We start from the raw sequence: 13,978 nt of genomic DNA on the forward strand, positions 1-13,978 counted from the left end.
AAATATACAAGTTGCCCAAGTCAATTTTAACGCAATTTAATCAACTACTATTTTTAGTAATGACTGTCCTCCTAAAATCCTCTCTGCTCCAAAATGTCACTAAATTTTAAAAATCAATTTCAGGGAGTTCCTGCACGGCACAGTGGAATCGGATCCAACTAGGAACCATGAGGTTGAGGGTTTGATCCCTGGCCTCGCTCAACGGGTTAAGGATCTGGTATTGCCGTGAACTGCCCTGTACATTGCAGAAGCTGCTCCGATCTGGCGTGGCTGTGGCTGTGGTGTAGAATGGCAGCTGTAGCTCTGATTAGACCCCCTAACCTGGGAACCTCCATATGCTACAAGGGCAGCCCTAAAAAGCCAAAAAAAAAAAAAAAAAAAAAAAATCATTCCCAGGAGTTCCAGTCATGGCTCAGTGGTTACCAAAACCAACTAGTATCCATGAGGACACAGGTGTGATCCCTGGACTCACTCAGTAGGTTAAAGATCCAGCATTGCCATAGCTGTGGTGTAGGCTGCAGACATGGCTTGGATCTGGGTTGCTGTTGCTGTGGCTGTGACGTAAGCCAAAGGCTACAGCTCTGATTCGACCCCTAACCTGAAAATTTCCATATGCCACGGGTGGGGCCAAAAAAAGACAAAAAAAAAAAAAAAAAAAATTCAGATTTCTAAAACTTAAAAAACAAAAAAAACCTCTGATGTCAAATAAAAATGAGAAGGAAAAAAGTGCTTTTTTTTTTTTTTTTAATTTTTGGCCACATCCATGGCATGCAAAAGTTCCCAGGCAGAGATCAACCCCTACCAAATGAAGGACCTGAGCTGCTGCAGTGATGATGCCAGATCCTTAACCCAAAGTGTTATTTTGGAGTTCCCATTGTGGCTCAGCAGGTTAAAGTACCTGACATTGTCCCTTCAAGGATGAGGGTTTTTCAAACTCTGGCCTTGCTCAGTGGGTTAAGGATCCACCATTGCTGTGGCTATGGAAAAAGCCTGCAGCTGCCCTTCTGATACAACCCCTAATCCAGAAACTTCCAAGTGCAGGTTGCAGATGTGGCTCAAATCTGGTACTACTGTAGCACAGACTGACTTGACCCCTAGCCTGGGAACTTCCACATGACACAGGTACACCCCTAAAGACCAAAAAAAAAAAAAAAAAAAATCACATATTGACTGGTGAAATAAAGCCTACTTGGTAATCTATCCCAAACCTCCAAAATACACATAAAACCAAACATTCTCTGAATCTAACTGTCTCCAAAGTCTTAAGAACTAAAACAGTCTGCTAAACAGACTACTACTGGTGTTCTAAAGTTTTTTGGCTTTTAGAGGTGGAAAAAGAAAACTGGGAAATATTAATGCAGTCTGAGAGACAAAGATAAAGACAAAATGACTGAAGAAATGTTGGCAATAAATTTTCAAATGAGGAAACCTAAAGGTAAAGAAAGTCATAAAATGCAGCAGTAAAAATGAATAAAAGATGAAGGACCAGGAGTTCCCGTTGTGGCTCAGCAATAACAAACCCGACTAGTATCCATGAGGATGTGGGTTCGATCCCTGGCCTTGCTCAGCAGGTTAAGGATGAGCTGTGGTATAGGTTGCAGACACAGCTTGGATCCTAGTGTGGCTATGGCTGTGGCTATGACATAGTCCAGCAGGTGCAGCTTCGATTCAACTCCCAGCCTGGGAACTTCCTTATGTTGCAGGTAAGGCCCCCAAAAGCCACCCCCACAAAAAAAGAAGTTACGGATATTTCTATTATGCTCACCATTGTTTAATTTATCCATTCCTTGGTTAAATAAAATAATGTGAACATACCCAATGGTCATGTGAAAAAGCTAGGGGGTTGAGGTGTTCCCATCATGGCGCAGTGGTTAACAAATCCGACTAGGAACCATGAGGTTGCAGGTTCGGTCCCTGCCCTTGCTCCGTGGGTTAACGATCCGGTGTTGCCGTGAGCTGTGGTGTAGGTTGCAGACACGGCTCGGATCCTGCGTTGCTGTGGCTGTGCTGTAGGCTGGCAGCTACAGCTCCGATTAGACCCCTAGCCTGGGAACCTCCATATGCCTAGGGAGCAGCCCTAGAAAAGGCAAAATGACAGGGGAAAAAAAAAAAAAAAAAAAAAAAAAGCTAGGGGGTTGAGGAATAAGGACTAGTTAGATTTGGAAGCTAGAAACAAACAAAGACTCTCACAATGGGTAAAGGGAAAGGAGAAGTTCTTTAAAATATAAAACAGTAAAAAAAAAAAAACCCACAAAAATAAAGACAGTAAGAATAATTCCATATTAATAAATGGAATTCTACTGGTTACAGTTAAAAGAATCGTATTGCTACTGCATTATCTAATAAATCCAAACATTTTCTTACAACTGCATTTCACCAACTGTGAAGTATTCTACTGACCAATTCTCCTCTGGAAAGAACAGTAAGGGAAGTTACCTTTTTACATCCTCTCTATCCTGACAACTATCAAAGAAAAGATTAAATTCCGTTAATGTTATCTAGGGGGAAAAAGCAGTATTTTACACACCATCTTTTCCCCAAAATGATCAAAATACCTGGGGTCTCTATGTTGCACAGTTCCAAAAGAAGTTTACACTGCTACAATGACCCTGAAAGTGCTGCATTAGAAGAACTGCCAATAGAGCAAATTTGAACCCATTATTCTAACAGGGGAAAAAAAAAAAAAAAAGAAAAGAAAAAAAAAAAAACCTAGAAAGTTAAAATAGGTAAAACCAACTTACCTAAGGGCAAAAAGCAAAACCAACCTCTGGAGGAAAGAATTCATGTGCATCATCAATCCTGGTGCTTCCTTAAAAGTTTGATGCCCTTTGGGGTACACTGAGGCCTCCCCTTCCAGGCCTTCCAACCAACCACAACTTAGCATTACATCAAACCCTATAAAGTGATCATTTTTATAAGTCAAAATGGCTGAAATTGACAATTCCATACAGTTCAACCTTATATTACAATTCACTCAACACAAGCAAGAACAAAAACAAATTTGGAGAACGGGAGTTCCTCTATTAAATCAACAGTAGTAGCTCAGTTGATGGAGTAGAACCCTAGTTTCAGCCTGTGAATTCACTGCATAAAAGAGCTTTCAGAAATCACACGGATGAGAAAAACAGGCCCTGAGACTAAGTGACATGTCTGAAGGAACAGGAGTCAAAAGAAAATCTAGGAGTTCCCACTGTGGTGCAATGGGTTAAGGATCCAGCATTGTCAAAGCAGTGGTGTAGGTCTCAGCTGTGGCTCAGATTCAATCCCTGCCCCAGGACCTTCCATTCGCTATGGGTGTGGCCAAAAAAGGGGAAAAAAATGGAGGCAACTACTTTGCCAGGTTGATTTTGTTTTTTGTGTTTTTTTGTCTTTCTAGGGCCAAACCCAATGCATATGGAGGTTCCCAGGCTAGGGGTCAAAACGGAGCTGTAGCCACCAGCCTACACCAGAGCCACAGGAATGCAAAATCCGAGCCACATCTATGACCTACACAACTCATGGCAACACCAGAGGACTGGCTTTACTCAGTGGGTTAAGAATCTTAAGGATCTTGGAGTTCCCACTGTGGCGCAGTGGTTAACAAATCTGACTAGGAACCACGAGGTTGCGGGTTCGATCCCTGGCCTCACTCAGTGGGTCAAGGATCCAGTGTTGCCATGAGATATGATGCAGGTCACAGACAAGGCTCAAATGAGATGTTGTGGTGGTGTAGGCCGGCCCACAGCTATAGCTTCAACTGGACCCCTGACCTGGGAACCTTCATATGCCGCCAATGCAGCCCTAAAAAGCAAAAATAAATAAATAATACCACCTAATAAGTATACTTTGCAGTTTACAAAGCCACAATTTCGTAACAACCCTGTAAATCAGCAGGCAAGGTAGACATCATTAATCCCTATTCTACAGATGAAGAATCCAGGCCTATGCACTACACATCTTCCAAACTGTGAAAGTCATAATTCTTATTCATAATGTAACCTATCTCCTCCAAATTTCACACATAAATGAAGAGAGTTTAACACATTTCATATTACTTTAGATAGATAAAATCCTGACCTGATCACAATCAAGCCTACCAAGGCTAAAATCTGTCCAGCTACTATGACGGATCACTGGAAGGGCTGTGGCGACCCCGATGGGTGTCTCTGCAGCACTGGGATACAGGTTCAATCTGCAGCCCAGCACAGTGGATTAAAGGATCTGGTGTTACTGCAGCTGTAGCATAGGTCACAACTGCAGCTGGAATCTGATCCTTGGCCCAGAACTCCAAATGCAGCAGAGTGGCCAAAAAAAAGGAAAGAAAAAAACCCGAAAAACATAATGGTCATAACAAGACGTGGATGAGAGTTTTTCTTTTTTCTTCTTTCCTTTTTAGGGCCACAGCTGCAGCATATGGAAATTCCCAGGCTGGGGGGATCCATTCAGAGCTGCAGCTGCTGGCCTACACCACAGCCACAGCAACACTGGATCCAAGCACCATCTTCCACCTATGCCCCAGCTTGAGGCAACACTGTATCCTTAACCCACTGATGGAGGCCAGGGATCAAAACTGAATCCTGTGGGACTCTATGTCTGGTTCTTAACCCCCTGAGCCACAATAGGAATGCCAAGACAAGGGTGAGATTTTTAAAATGTAATTTTGGGGAAAAGTTCTAAACTTAAGACAGACACTGCTGTTAACACCTAAGTATTTTTATCTTTTTTTTTTTTTTTTGTCTTTTTGTCTTTTTAAGGCCAACACCCTCGGCATATGGAGGTTCCCAGGCTAGGGGTCTAATCAGAGCGGTAGCCATTGGCCTATGGCAGAGCCACAGCAACGCCAGATCCAAGCCTCATCTGTGACCTACACCACAACTCATGGCAATGCTGGATCCTTAACCCACTGAGCGAGCGAGGCCAGGGATCAAACCGAAGTCCTGATGGATGCTAGTCGGGTTCATTAACTGCTAAGCGACGACAGGAACTCCAACACCTAAGTATTTTTAAATATAAAATCTAGCTCAATGTAGACATACATAAAACATACTTGACTTTGACATTATCAGTCAGACTGACTAGTTGGTATGCCAGCAAGCTCTATTTTCAGCAACTACCCTATCCTTAACTTTTCCTGCTTCCATTTGGGGGAAAGGAGACTGAGAGGAAGAAAGCTTTCACCTTGCTTTTGTCATACGTTCTGCCAAATGTTAACTTTATTTCAAAGAAAAAAAAATATTCTGGGGATTTAGATTTAAGATACCTCTGTGGTCAAGGGATGGACAAAGCTTAGGAAACTTTCATATGAATCTATGTGAGACAACTAGTGGCAAAAAATGGTCTTAAGTAGGATGACCAAAGGGTAACTTTGCAGCTCAAAACAGCCCCAGTTCATGTCTATTGTCCAAGTATAATTATAAATTGGCACCCCTTTATTTCAAGGTATCCCGATTTGGATGATATATTATGATGACCCTTTCATTACTATGGCAGTTTTTATTACAACTCAGTTAACTTTTTTTTTTTTTTAAATGCCTTTTAGGGCTGCACCTGTAGCATATGGAGGTTCCCAGGCTAGGGGTTGAATTGGAGCTACAGCCGCCGGCCTACACCAGAGCAACACGGGATCCCAGCCGTGTCTGTGACCTACACCACAGCTCATGGCAATGCTGGATCCTTAACCCCCTGAGCAAGGCCAGGGATCAAACCCTCAATCTCAGTCGGATTCATTTCTACTGCACCACGATGGAACTCCACAACTTAATGAACTTTTAAATAAGCTTCTGGGAGTTCCCATCATGGCGCAGTGGTTAATGAATCAGACTAGGAACCATGAGGTTGCGGGTTCGATCCCTGACCTTGCTCAGTGGGTTAAGGATCCAACGTTGCTGTGAGCTGTGGTGTAGGTCGCAGACGCAGCTCGGAACCTGAGTTGCTGTGGCTCTGGGGTAGGCCAGCGGCTGCAGCACCGATTCAACCCTAGCCTGGGAACCTCCATATGCCGCAGGAGCAGCCCAAGAAATCGCAAAAAGAGAAAAATAAAAAACCCAGTAAAAATTGTTTCCCACTATCCCTTAATGGATTCTGTTTGACAGCTATCTAGATTACTAACTGCAACATTTGTGGATCATTTGCCAACACCCCCCCCACCAATTTTTATGACTACATCATTAATTTAAGGGCTGTATCCATTAAGACTAAAGAAAGGGGCAGAAACATTTTAAAAGTTCTTTCAGATATGCATACCATTAGCCATACCCCAACGCAGACAATGTACAACCAAAATACCTAAACACAAACAAGCTGAGATAATCTAAAATTCCCTCCTTATAATTTCATATACTATGCCTGTTTTTGAAAGAAAGTAAGAGATTTCTTCAGAAAAGTATGACAGTATCTTAACTAGTTTACAACGGATACCGGTGATACTCATGAAGACACAGTGTGTGAAATAACTGCTAAAAAACCATAAGCATACCCCCCCCATACACAAGGCACCATCTGATTTAGTTACACATAGGTCTTTGTGAGTGGCTCAGGAGAAATAAGAGTACTGGTCTAAAGGTCAGCAGACAGAGAGCTCTAGCTTTGCCATGTACTCGCCAACTAGTCATGGGATACTGAGGGGGGGGAAAAAATCTCTAAATCTTCTCAAATTCACTTTCCTGAACCATAAAACAGAAGTTAACATTACCTACTTCAAAGTTACATGAAATAAGTAAAAAATTTTATGAAAGTGGTCTATGAATGTCAAGTTCTATATAAATGCAGCATTATATAATGTAAAGTTTAAATTTTTAATCTTTACCCTACACCTATTATTACTGTTTAAATACACACACTTACATATAAAGTTAAAATATTTCTGCAAAATCAGCCTTACAGCACCTTTTTAAAAATCATGCTTTCAGATGAGCTTTTTAAAATATTTGAATCTTATCTGTAAAATTAGAGACATTTATTTATTGTGCTGAAATTTCACTTGTTACATCAGGTTAAAGTCAAGAAATTTTTTAAATAGTTGATATTCCCTTGACCAAGCTATAAGACAATTATGAAAAGCCTGCTTGTTTATATGGACTTTCAGTGGGTTTGCTTGTACTTAATGAATCCAAAATTTGCTCAGTTTCATATGTATATTTTTCCCCACACTAGAATTCAAACACAGATCTTTACATGTAAAGGTGAAAAGGGTGCCCAGAAATGTTTACCATATGAATCAACCCATCAACACCTCAAATTGCAATGAACCAACAGAATAAACTTAAATAATGCCCCAAATCCAAAGGATTGTATAAGAGCCTAAAGTACACAAAAGAGAATTTAAATACAAAGACCAAAAGCTACCTGTAGGCAGGAAATTTTTAAATTGCATCATCCAACTCTGCTCATGTTTAGGCAAGAAGAAAAAAATGTATGCTATAAAGTTAAGGCCATTAACTGAAACAACAATAAAAATTATTACTGATCAAAGAATTGATAATTAATTCATGCTTTTAAAATCATTACTAAGGTTAATTCACTTACACTTTTTTTCCAAACAAGATGCATATTAAGGAGTTAATTGACAACATGCCTCACCCTTCACTGATAACTACCAGAAAAAGTTACAGAGATGAGGCTCTGGTGTTTTAAAAGGACAGCTCTCAAGTGACTCCAATAGATGCATTCCTGGTGTTGTATTCACAGACTGAACCAAACAAGACTATCAAAAGTTTACTCTTACCTCACATGCAGCCAATCATCACAGGGATAAAGTGAGGAAAGGAAAAAACAAGCAACTATCCCAAAACCCAGATGTAGTTTATGCTGACCCTCCATTCTCAAAAAATGTAAAAGTACTTATTTTTTTTCCCTATTTCCCACTTTTCTGTACTAATGTGGTTCATATATGCCGGGTAAGTTAAGACTTGGCCCAGGAATATTAAAAGGTGATGAGCTTAACTTGGCTATGAATGATAGAAATTCCTCAGCCTGTTACATGATTTAATCTTTAAAATTAACAGTCCTAGCCCCAAACTTACTTCCTATCTGCAACCCAAAATTGTCCTTTTCCTGAACACAGCTTAGCTCATCCTCCAGTACCATTAAATAATCCATATCAATTGATTCCAATTCCCCAGGTCAGAGTTCAATGATGCTACTAAAAAAGTTTAATAGATTCAACATAACATGCAAAATAAAAGACAAAGGTACTACAGGAACAAGAAGAAAAGCCAACATTTATATCCAACTACACCAAGCCAAGTCATTCAAATGCACTCTTCACTTTCCCCATGCCTGATAAATTATTTGCTAACTACAACTATAAAATCACTTTTTGTCACCAGAAACAAAACTGAATTATTATATCCAATAAAGGAGTGGTCACAGGTAGAGGCTGATTCCTAAGGAGTGTCTTCCTCTTCTCCCTTTCCAATGAATCCCTCTCTGTCTTGTACCCAACAGTCACGGACATTCTCTCCAAACTGGTAGATCCTATATTCCCTACCTCCCTTTAGATTCTGAAGGACACTCCTAACGTTTAAACAACCTTAAGAATACGGATCCTGTGCTAAATAATAAGGCCTTTGGTCAAAAATCCTCAAACACTCAAAACCAATACATTATTATCACTAAACTGTCACTTACGTGAAAGCTACAATCATGAACTTCCAAACCACTTTTTAAAACAAGTTCTTAAAAAAAAAAAAAAAAGCTCCCTCCACGTCCTCTTTGGTGATCACAGCCAGAGCCTATAAATCCCTAAAGAACAGAAAGCATTCCGATATAATTTCAAGTTTCCTCCCTAAGGGCATTGGTGTATTAAGAGAGGAACCTATTTGGGACAGGAGGGGGGGAGAAGAGAAAAACTTCCATTCCAAGCACACCTACATTAGTTCGCTTTTCAACAGTGAAATAAAGACAAAACTGACCTTGAGCTGTACTTCCCCATCTTTTTCCCCTCCCCCTTTCCACAGGAATCTTGTTCAATACAAATAGCAATTGAAGGATTTACAAAATAGAAGTAGTAACCTTCCTAAATTTGAGTTCGAGGTCTTTTCTAGTAATTTTCAAATTCCTGACTCCTAATGAAGATACGCCAGGACCAGCCCTGAGACTATTCACATGACCAAACAGGCATTCAAGGAAAGCAAGGTCTCCACACGACATTTTGGGGAAAAAAGTGGCTTCATGAAGAAAAATCTATTCATTGACACTTGATTCCAACCCCGTCTTACGCCACAAAAGTATAAAAACCACAAAAAACATACATAGGATTTTTTGTTATGATAATGCCAGTTTAAAAGATGTGGGAGTAATTCACATACCTAGATCCAAAATGGGCGGGGGCAGGAGACCCACAACGAGAGGGGCAATAAAAAAAGCAGCCTAGAACCGACTAAAAAGACACAGTGGCCATTTCGAAGAAGTTCTGAAAAATGACTACAGAGCCTTTAGGGGAAAAGGAGCAAGGAACAAAGAACTGCTCAAATCTGTGCATGAAACCATTTACTTAAAACGGAGAAAAGAAAATAAGATCTACTGGGATTCCTTACGGTCTTAATTCAAAAACCCAAATCTCTGCTGAGTGCTTTGGGATAGGTTAAGTACGATCACGCATTCCAAGCCAAGGAAGGCAACTAAAATACAGTTACTAAACGTTATTTGAAAAAACTTGATTTTCCAACAGGTCTTTCCATTTGTCGTAATGCCGCGTGTAAACAGGAAAGTCGTCATTTTTAAATACTGATAGATTGAGGCACGGGAATAGGAGAGGAACTAAAATTCATCATCTCCTTGTTTCCTGTTCAATGTTCTATCTATCCACCAGAACCCACAGCTTATGAAGCCAGAAAATGATTACCAGGAACTTCGAACTCTGCAGGTTAAGTTTGAGGAAAGGGAGCGTGAGAGAGATTTTTCTAGACCTCCCCAGAACAAGGCGAGGTTGAACGGAAAGCCTAAAAAACCCCACTACAAGGTGTGCTGGTCTACGGGAAGGAAATCCGAACGTAGCATCTCGGCTGGCCTCCGCCCAAGGATGAACTGCAGTGATTCCCACTCTCCCCTCGCTCTCCCCACCCTCATCCGAGACTGCCCCCCACCCCAAACCCAAAGGAGCCCTCCGCTCGCAAGGGTTCTCCTTTGTGAGACTACACAGCCGCCGCCCCACATTGGGCCTCTGGGGAAAAGCCACCGCCCCCACCCGCCATATTTCCCTGAAAGGCGCCCGCGCTCCCGGTCGCCACTCTCCCCCATGTGGCGGGTGTTTCTTCCCTCGTCACGCCACCCAATTGTTCACCACGTCCCAAGAACTGCCCCGAGGCTCCCCTGGGGATTGCTCGCTGGGAGACAGCACCCGCCATCTCCTCCCCCTCCCCCGCCCCGGGACTCGCCCTCCCCCCCAGCCGCCATTTTACAACCAACTCCTCCACCCTAACGCCCCGGCCTCCTGGCTCCCGAGTGTCTGCAGCTGAGAACGCCGAAGGAGTCAAAATCCTGAGTCTGGAGCCTCCTGCGGCTCTGAAAGCCTACAGGCCATTGCCTGCTTCCCAAATCCACCTCCCCGGGCCAGGCTAGGAGACGATGCCGCCATTTTGTCTCCTGGTCCTGGTCTCTGTGGGCGGCGGCAGAGGGTCCTAGAATTCCAGCCCCCCGTTCCCCCCCCAACTCACCGTCATATCGCTCAGCCTGCTCGGCCAGCTTCGCCTGGTACACCAGATCCTCCCGATCATCCATTGCGGCAGCGGCTCCGGCAGGGTCTGCGCGACGGATGGAAGCGGATAGCGTCTCCGACTCTCTCAGCCTCTCGCTCCGCGACCGGGCAGCAAAAATGGCGGCGCCTCAATCCGGGACTTCCGCCTGCGCACGCGGACAACTGCTCAGCTCTATGGCAACCGCTCCCTGGCAACTGGCGCGGGGGGGCGGGTCTGGGAGCTCAGCGCCCGAAGAGGCTGGAACCTACTAGACGCCCCTCCTCCGTGGGCTTAGGGGCGGTTGGAAGCGGGAACTGCGACTGCATAGTGGGAAAGCTCCCCAAGGAAGTGAGGGAAGCCAGGCGAGAGAGTGAACGAAAGAGCTGGACTACGGGCAGAGAAACTAGCGGCAGTAACGATTTTGGTAATGGTAAAGGCAGTCCTGGATCTTACTCAGACCCTTTTAACCCCAGGGTAAAGAGTTGGGCTCTTCTGTAGCCAAATGCGGAACGAGGACTTCACACTTCAGCTTCTTACTTCGCAATCTTTCTTTACTTCTCCTTAAGCCTTCTTTTTCCCCTTGGGCCCACCATGGATCGGTACAGGGAAGTTGTTAGGGGATCCTGGTCTGGAGCACCTAAGGTGCAGGAGAGTAGGAGCAAGATCACATTGCGATCAGGAGGCAGGAAAGGGAAACGACCTGATGTTTGGCTTCCCAGTGGATTCCTAACATCTTGTATTCGTACAGTATGTGTTGCAAGACTGAAGTTCAGGTAATTAGAATATAAGCTGTTTGGTAGTGTCTGCGGTAAATGTGTATTAAAAGGTTGGAACCAAGTTATGAAGAAGCTTGGATGGCATGCTGGGAAGTTTGCACCTTATTCAGTGGCCACAAGGAAATTATTTTTTGATGATTTTTCATGGTGGATGACACCATCGTTATTCTCTAAAAAGATTATTGTATAGCAGTGATTAAAGAGCAGAATAAATGATCAGGCTATTACAATAATACAGGCAAAAGGTAATATGACCACAATGAAAATAGGAAAGGACAAATGGAGATAGTGCTAAGAGAGAAACTACGAAGAGTTTGTAGTTAATCAGATGTGGGGGGGGGGGATTAAATTGACCTTCTATCTTCCCTACCTAGTCACTAAGAGACTAAATGGTACCATTAACAAAAAAAATAAGAATGCTAGGAAAATTTTCAGATGGAATGCGGAGAAAGACGAGTTCCTTTTATCACAGTTGGTTATAAGGTTCTCAAAGGCTGCCCAAGTAGGAGTTCCCGTCGTGGCTCAGTGGTTAAGGAATCCGACTAGGAACCATGAGGTTTCGGGTTCCATCCCTGACCTTGCCCAGTGGGTTAAGGATCCGGCATTGGAGTGATCTGTGGTGTAGGTCGCAGACGCGGCTCGGATCCCGAGTTGCTGTGGCTCTGGCATAGGCCGGCAGCTACAGCTCCGATTGGACCCCTAGCCTGGGAATCTCCATATGCCGCTGGAAGCGGCCCGATAAATGGCAAAAAAAAAAAAAAAAAAAAGAATGCCCAAGTAGGAGTAATATCCATGGGATTGGAAAAGGGGGACTAACATTCCAAACTGTAGGGACGCTGCAATGGAAGGAGCTAGAGGATCAATTGAGGTAGAAGAGGACAGACACAAACCTTAGAGAATACTTACTTTTAGATGATAGGACAAAGCAGGAGAGCCAGCAAAGGAGCTGGACTATTGAAGGTTTTTTTTTAATTTTTTTTTTCCCTTTGTGATTTCTTTGACTCATGGATTATTTTTTATTTTTTTATTTTTTTGTCTTTTTGCCATTTCTTGGGCCGCTTCTTCGGCATATGGAGGTTCCCAGGCTAGGGGTTGAAACGGAGCTGTAGCCGCCGGTCTACGCCAGAGCCACAGCAACGCGGGATCCGAGCCGTGTCTGCAACCTACACCACAGCTCACAGCAACGCCGGATCCTTAACCCACTGAGCAAGGGCAGGGATCGAACCCATAACCTCATGGTTCCTAGTCGGATTCGTTAACCACTGAGCCACGACGGGAACTCCTATTTTTATTTTTCTTTTTTTTTTTTTTTAGGGCCGCACCCACGACGTGTGGAGGTTCCCAGGCTAGGGGTTGCATCGGAGCTGTAGCCTCCAGCCTATACCACAGCCACAGCAACGTCAGATCTGAGCTGCATATGTGGCCTACACCACAGCTCACAGCAACACCAGATCCTTAGCCCACTGAGCAAGGCCAGAGATCAAACCCGTGTCCTCACAGATGCTAGTCGGGTTTGCTATCCGCTGAGCAACGACAGGAACTCCTGGACTATTTAAATTAAGCCTTGGAGTTCTCGTCTGGGCTCAGCAGAAACGAATCCAACTAGGAACCGTGAGGTTGCGGGTTCCATCCCTGGCATCGCTCAGTGGGTTAAGGATCTGGGGTTGCTGTGAGCTGTGGTGTAGGTCCCAGACACGGCTCGAATCTGGCGTTGCTGTGGTTCTGGTGTAGGCTGGCAGCTGCACCTGGGATTGGACCCCTAGCCTGGGAACCTCCATATGCCACAGGTGAGGCCCTAAAAATACAAAATTAATTAATTAATTAAGCCTCTTACACTTTTAATATATTTTGTTAGATTTCAATGGTAAATGACTGAGAAATCAAAAGACCTGGGTTCTGGGAGTTCCCGTTGTGGCTCAGCAGTAACAGACCCAAACTAGTATCCATGAGGATAAGGGTTCAATCCCTGGCGCTGCTCAGTGAGTTAAGGATCCAGCATTGCTGTGAGCTTTGGTGTAAGGTGCCGACACAGCTTGGATCTGGCATTGCTATTCTACCCCTAGCCTGGGAACTTCCATATGCTGTGGGTACAGGCCTAAAAAAAAAAGACCTAGGTTCTAGTCCTAATTCTATAAGCAAATGTGTGACCTTCAGAATACCATTTCACCTCTGAGCTTCATGTTCATCTGTAAAGTTAACTAGAGCCCGCATGTTAGGCCACAAAACAAATCTAAATAAAGTTTTTAAAGATTGAAATCAACAAGGTGTCTTTTTTTTACACAATGGAATGAAACTAGAAATCAGTGAGAAGGCTGGAAAATTCGAAGATATGTGGAAATTAAATAACACACTCTTAGCTAACTGATGGGTCAAAGAAGGAATCATAAGGGAAATTGGAAAATACCTTGAAATAAATAAACAAAAATACAATATACCAAAAATTATGAGATGCAGCAACTACAAAATCCCTTTTGTCATGTAAGGTAACAAGTTCTAGGGATCAAGATGAAGACATCTTTGAGAAGGCTGTTATTATTGTTATTTTTT

The 13,978-nt window shown here is 43.2% G+C and overlaps 1 protein-coding gene and 1 long non-coding RNA gene across 4 annotated transcripts in view; one reads left to right on the forward strand and one right to left on the reverse strand.

Annotated features, from left to right (window-relative positions):
* YWHAE (tyrosine 3-monooxygenase/tryptophan 5-monooxygenase activation protein epsilon) overlaps positions 1 to 10,810 on the reverse strand; it is a 44,165-nt gene extending 33,355 nt beyond the window's left edge. For all 3 annotated transcript variants that reach the window (XR_014821610.1, XM_021067551.2, XM_021067552.2), the window contains exon 1: positions 10,635 to 10,810. Coding sequence is in view for 2 of the 3 variants with exons in the window: in XM_021067551.2 (XP_020923210.1) it covers positions 10,635 to 10,698 (64 nt within the window). In the remaining variant the exon portion in view is untranslated. The remainder of the gene's footprint in view (positions 1 to 10,634) is intronic.
* Positions 4,348 to 10,793, forward strand: LOC146398303 (uncharacterized). Its single transcript, XR_014821657.1, has 2 exons — positions 4,348 to 5,541; positions 5,987 to 10,793. It is a non-coding gene; the product is annotated as an uncharacterized LOC146398303 (long non-coding RNA).
* Positions 10,811 to 13,978: the final 3,168 nt, after the last annotated feature.

This window comes from Sus scrofa, chromosome 12 (assembly GCF_054392235.1).
Source record: "Sus scrofa isolate SSC_HxYL_T2T_F1_AM1 chromosome 12, Sscrofa_HxYL_maternal_Yorkshire_Landrace_v2.0, whole genome shotgun sequence".
Classification (NCBI taxonomy): Eukaryota; Metazoa; Chordata; class Mammalia; order Artiodactyla; family Suidae; genus Sus; species Sus scrofa.